Source organism: Mastacembelus armatus, chromosome 16 (assembly GCF_900324485.2).
Source record: "Mastacembelus armatus chromosome 16, fMasArm1.2, whole genome shotgun sequence".
Classification (NCBI taxonomy): Eukaryota; Metazoa; Chordata; class Actinopteri; order Synbranchiformes; family Mastacembelidae; genus Mastacembelus; species Mastacembelus armatus.
The window spans coordinates 24,612,666-24,618,681 of record NC_046648.1 but is presented as its reverse complement, the minus strand read 5'-3'; the positions used below and the strand labels follow the sequence as shown (position 1 = coordinate 24,618,681).

The following is a 6,016-nucleotide window of genomic DNA, read 5'->3' as shown; positions in this document are numbered from 1 at the left end:
AGCAGGTCGAACCAGCCCTCAGCAGCCTGATTACTCTGTCACCAGCAAACAGCTTCACACTCATCTGCACCTCAACCCACCCATCACCACACAGGTGAGTACACTCTGTTTGAGACTTACCAGTACTTCCATTACAACTGTAACTAAAGAATATTTTTATCTGATCTCAGGGACTGGTATTGGGGATGATCATGGGGTTTTTATTGGTTTTTAACCTGATTGGTATCAGCTTTAATGAGCCGAACCTGATCCTTTGTCAGTTATAACAAAGATGGAGAGTCCTTTTTTTTATAGCATGACGTGGCTGAAATGTCTGTAACGTGGATTTATCTCAAACTAGAGAAGGAAAACTGTCCAATAGTCAGTTATAAAACCTGCAACGAGGCAGTTCACTCATCACATTTTACTACAATGCAGTACTACGCAGAATTTGATGTGTATTTGTTGTGACTGTGAATGTTGAATTTAAGCTGTTACACCACTGCAGAGTGGGCTTGTCACTAGACTACATTTCTCATCCCTGGTGTTCTGGTTTTATTTATTGTCTCTTCACTGGTTACAGATCAAACTTAGAATTCATTTTAAAATAGTGCTCACTTATAGAGCTCTGCATGGCCATGACCCTGAGTACATCTCTGACCTATTGGCCCCTCACTGCTCTCCCAGGGCCTTGAGCTCATCAGGTCAAAATCTGCTAGAGGTCCCTAAAATCCTTTTTAAAACTCAGGGTGGCTCCCAGGCTGTGGACGGGTTGACCCTAACCCAACCCAACCCAACCCTGCCCTCGTCTCTTCGTGTGGCTGATTCTGTTGATTCTTTCAAAAAGCAGCTGCAGACTTTTCTTTCCAGACATGTTTTTAGCTGAATTTTATTGTTGTATCTCTGCTGTGTTTAATTAAATTTTAAGTTTTTATTGTTTTGTGTTTGTTTTTGCTGCACTTTGTAAAGCACTATACAAATAAAGTGCTATATAAATAAAGTGCTATTTGAATAAAGTTTATTTATGTACTTACAATGCTGCACCCAGTGGGTGTGAGCTGTGTCGCCTATTTTACAGTGTTTACTTGGTTATTTTGTTAAAAAGCAAATGAAAACCAACGCTGCACTAAGTGAACTGTCAGAAAAGTCATTTCAAACATTTTTAGTTTTAGTTTCTAAAAAAAAAGATTGAAACATTAAGGATGCAGGTGATCCCGTTCTTATTGCATTGCAGGTCCACTCGGTTGTCGGGCACATACACTGGCCTGATTTAAGTAGCTTTAATGTACTTGGTGTTCAGAGTCTAACGGCTGCAGCAGAAGAATGTGAAGCTGCTCCTGCTTGTTTGCCCTGTGGCCATGTTGGTCTCTGTCCTACTTGTTCTTTGGTCTCGGTTTACTTTGTGTGTCTGGATAATCATTTTGTGTCTTAAGGCTCAGGTGGCTCCTGTTTCACTGGCATTAACAGAAGGAGCTTGTCAGGTTTCGGAAACTATTATTTAATTTTAGGACCAAAGATGCGCCCACTCTGGTACTTAAGGTTCAACTCAAGACTTTATTTAACGAAATAAGACAAGAGACCAGAAACAGATACAAACCAAGCAGGGATAGACCAAGACAGGGAGACTCATGGACGTGAAACATGAACAGGACACAAGGAAACAAGGCACGAGGGTCTACATGAAAACATGAACATAGGACAAGGACACGAGGGAACAAGGCCGGAGGAATCTGGGTCACACACACTTGGGGAGACGCACCAGGGAGTCAGGGCATGAAGGTCTGGGTCTTACACACACACACGCACGCACGCACGCACGAGTGCACGCGCACACGCTCGTTTGTTCCTTTTCCTTTATATGCCTTAGTTGATCCACAGTTTAGTTGCCAGGTTGTCTGTTATGCTTTGTTTTGAGTCCTGCCAAGACATCGGTTGAGCCTGTTGATACACTTGTTTTCTTTTTGGAATTTAGATCCTGGACTACCTTTTGTTTCCCCAGTTTTAAGTTAAGTATTCTGCTTCCTTTTTTTTAATTTAGTTTTCTGATCTTTTCCCATGTCCTCTGTTCATGTGTCGTTGTCTCGTTTCATGTTTTATGCCCTTGTGTTCTCATGCCCTGATTCCCTGTAGTCTTGCTCATGTTTCCCTGTGTGTCTGGTGCGTCTCCTCTAATGTGTGTGACCCAGACCTTCATGCCCTGTTAACCTTGTCTATGTTCCTGTTCTCTGTGTAGTCTGGCGCGTCTCCCTCAATGTGTGTGTGACCCAGTCTACCTCATGCCCTGACTCCCTGTTTTCACGTTCATGTTCTCTTGTGGTCTGGTGCGTCTCCCGTGGTTTGTGTGTGTGTGTGTGTGTGTGTGTGTGTGCGCGCGTGCGCATGCGCGAAAACAATAACTAATTAGGTCAAAGAAAAGTGAAACAAAATAAACAAAAACCAGTTCCTGTCAGGATCCTACAAAATAAAAGAAACAGGAAGTCAAAAGATACGGATCCTGACAGAGCTGAACTTTCCATCCAACGTCACGTCACAACAGGCTGTGTCACATGACATAAGTGCTCAGAACCAAAAACCAAACCAAAGAGAATGTACATTTGTTTCTGTTATTGCATTCCTTAAATTATTTATGTCCACAAGAAATATTTTTATTGGGCCTATTCTAGACTCAGTGCAGTGATATAGGTCATCTGCTAGGGGGGCAGTTTGATTCCCTAAAAACACATAACGTGACATAGTTTTCAATAATCTATTTGTGCAGCTGTGAATATGGAAGCAAAGTTGATTCAATATATGACAGATACATAAACTTCTATTAATTTAAAACTAATTTAAGAAACCTCAGAAATAAATCTAAGTACCACTGATGCTAAGTTTCTTTCCTCTGGCAGGTTTGAACTTGTCTCTTCATCATGTCACTCAGCCACAAAACTGTGGACGACATGAGGACGTTCCTTCAGCCCCACAAACACTTTGACCCAGAGCAACGGATGAAGTTCTACGACAGCTGGGCAGCGACGTACGAACAGGTTGGTTAACATGAAGAAACGAATCTCTCCCTGGATCTTTGTGTTTGAGAGTTGGTAGGTCTCTGAGAACTGAGACCTACCAGAGCTGCCTTAGGGGAAGCATATACAAAGAAAAAAGCATAGGACCAAGGAGGGACCCCTGGGGGTTTCCACAAGTGAGCAGAGCAGATTAGGACATGAAACCATGTAGGCAGACTGAGAAAATCCTGTCAGACTGGTAGGACTTAAACATTTCTAGAATACCACAGCACTTTGCAAGACTACTGGGAACACTGTGGTCTCTAATATCACACACAGCTCTAAGATATAAAAGCAAAAACTTTTGAAAGTGCCAGCATGGAGAAGAACACCACAGCATGTCAGGGTCTTCTGACAAATATCTCCCAAACATTGTTATTCATACTGAAACAAAGGACTCACGTCAACGAGAAAGACCTGCAGACTGGTGGTTATATCAGGCCTCCTTGGTTGCTGCTCCAGACTATTTGTCAGACAATAAAACATCATTTTTATATCTAAATTGACTCATTTTAACAATGTGATGCACATTATACCACAGGATGTGGAGGTGATGAACTACAGAGCACCACATCTGGTGGTAGACTTCCTGAACGCAAACTACTCTGGGAATCGTGAGGAGGTTCAGGTTCTGGACGTCGCCTGTGGGTCTGGATTAGGTGCTAAACTGGTGAGAAAAGAACTCTGGATGTTCTGTATGGTCCCTTTAGGTTTATGTAACATTATCATATAGAAATATGTGGTCTTCCTTACTGGTGAATACCAGTGTTCATGTTGGTTTTCCTCTTCTTGTGTGTACAGATGTTTGAAGTGGGCTTCAGGAACTTTGTGGGGGTGGACGGCAGTAAAGGGATGCTGGAACAAGCTGAAAAGACGGGTCTCTATCAGGACCTCAGACTGGCCTTGCTGGGAACAGAACCACTTCCTGCACAGCCCGGTACCTAGAACATTTCTCATATCAGGTAGGGTTTGTCTTCAGCCCCAATCGGACAGGATCAACAATAGATGAGAGGTCAGGAATTATATATGAGACGATACTGCGTCATCATTCTCATTGTTCCTGATGTCCATCCAGAATAAACCTCCATGAATCTGCTCAGAAAACAGAGAAAACGAGGCTGCAGAACCTGCCTGAGAATCCTCGTCTTTTCAAGTTTCCTTCAGTGTCACAATAATCCAGAGGTGGTTGTCTGTCCATCCAGGGTTTCACTGAAAACAGGAGCCGATCACAGTGAATTCTGCTGCTTTTAATGGGACAGTCTGAATAAGTGCATGTACTGAAGTGGTGCCGTGATCTGCTTATTTTGGGCTCAGGTTCCTTTGATGTGGTGGTGATCATCGGTGCCTTACGTGACGGTTTTGTGCCGGTCAGCACTGTCAGGGAGCTCTGCCTTGCTGCCAAACCAGGTATCCAACACCGCTCATGTGATTTGATGTGAATTTCAGTGAGAATGAATCATCTCAGCAGCTTTTTGAACCAAGTTACACCAGATTCTTCAGACGAATTTCCCTCTGAAGCCTTTCTCTCTTATCTCTGCCCTTTTCTTCAGCAGGAAGATGATATTGAAAATGAATAAAACTTACTTTTCTCTTCTCCTTGAATAATGTTTTCCCTCCAGGTGGCTATGTCTGCATGTCGAGACTGGACACAAACTGTGAGTCTGGGAACAAATACAAGGCGTCTATGGAGAGTGAGCTGCAGCTGATGGAGGACGAGGGACTGTGGACTCATGTGCTTTCTCAAAACATCAGCAAATACATGATAGATGTGTATAATGGCAGTGAGGATGTACAGAATGAGGAGTACCTCAGTGGCACCATCTACCTGTACAGGAGGTCATCTTAAGCTTTCATCACATCATTAGCTGACACACACCTGTCGGCTCCTCTGACGTCTGAAACACTAATGTCATCAGTGAAACTTTACAAATAAACATTGTCATGAATCCACCTACAAGGCTTTTGTTGTGGTTGGTTTTTTGGCAAAAGAATCAGAGAGGAAAGTGAAACATAAACCACAGCTGCACCACATTTCCCACAGAAACCAGCACACTGGGTTTACTGTGATTAGACAAACGCAACTTGTAAAAAGCACCAGACTGAGAGCAATGTAAAAAATTTTTGTTGATTTTTTTAACACCTGATTGTGCCAAGTCACAATATTGAGAAAGTATCTGGTTATTTTGTGTTAGGTGGTTGTATTATTTTTCAACCTAGTGGCTGAAACAGGCTTCCATATTTATTTAATGTATTAATTGGTAATGTGGATGAAACAGGAATATGTTTATTAACAGGGTGCTGAGACTACCATGGGGACTGCTGTTGTTTTTACCTTCCTATATAAAGTGTGGTTCACTCAGAAATTTGCTAAGTAGGAATGTCTCTGTCTGATCTCAGGGACTGGTATTGGGGATGATCATGGGGTTTTTATTGGTTTTTAACCTGATTGGTATCAGCTTTAATGAGCCGAACCTGATCCTTTGTCAGTTATAACAAAGATGGAGAGTCCTTTTTTTTGTTACGTAAACAACGTTACTGCACAGAGATGCAGAGTTTGGAAAGTCAGACTGTGAGAGCCCTTCTCCTTCAGCAGAAGCTTCTTCTTTATCATGGAACAAAAACTTCTTATGTGCATCTTCATCAATGCCAGCTCTCTTTGGGTGAAAGGCAGGGGTCCACCCTGGACAGGTCCCCAGTCCATCACAGGGCCACATAGAGACCAACAACCTCACACACTCACACTCACTCCTATGGGCAATTTAGAGTCACCAATCAACCTGACATACATGTTTTTGGACTGTGGGAGGAAACCAGAGGACCTGGAGAAAACCCACACAAGCACAGGGAGAACATGCAGACTCCACACAGAAAGGCCCCTGATGGGTTTCAAACCAGGAACCTTCTTGATGTGAGGCAACAGAGCTAACCACTAAGCCACCTAGCTTCTATAGTATTAGTAAATAAATGTTGCAACGTCATAAACATGTTTTTCT

The 6,016-nt window shown here is 42.8% G+C and overlaps 1 protein-coding gene across 1 annotated transcript; it reads left to right on the top strand.

Moving 5' to 3' along the window:
- On the top strand, window positions 1–4,980 carry LOC113136399 (methyltransferase-like protein 27). The gene is made up of 6 exons (XM_026317194.1): window positions 1–94; window positions 2,868–3,005; window positions 3,565–3,693; window positions 3,825–3,960; window positions 4,338–4,430; window positions 4,643–4,980. Exons 2-6 carry the CDS (start codon window positions 2,889–2,891, stop codon window positions 4,867–4,869), a joined length of 702 nt encoding a protein of 233 aa, XP_026172979.1. The 5' UTR covers window positions 1–94; window positions 2,868–2,888; the 3' UTR covers window positions 4,870–4,980.
- Window positions 4,981–6,016: the final 1,036 nt, after the last annotated feature.

What these genes read in the sequence shown, in the direction of transcription:
- LOC113136399 (XM_026317194.1), top strand. Translation starts at nt 2,889, where the DNA reads ATGTCACTCAGCCACAAAACTGTGGACGACATGAGGACGTTCCTTCAG. An exon ending in CTGGATTAGGTGCTAAACTG is followed by an intron (nt 3,694 to 3,824) that starts GTGAGAAAAGAA and finishes TTGTGTGTACAG; the next exon opens with ATGTTTGAAGTGGGCTTCAG. An exon ending in ACCACTTCCTGCACAGCCCG is followed by an intron (nt 3,961 to 4,337) that starts GTACCTAGAACA and finishes TTTTGGGCTCAG; the next exon opens with GTTCCTTTGATGTGGTGGTG.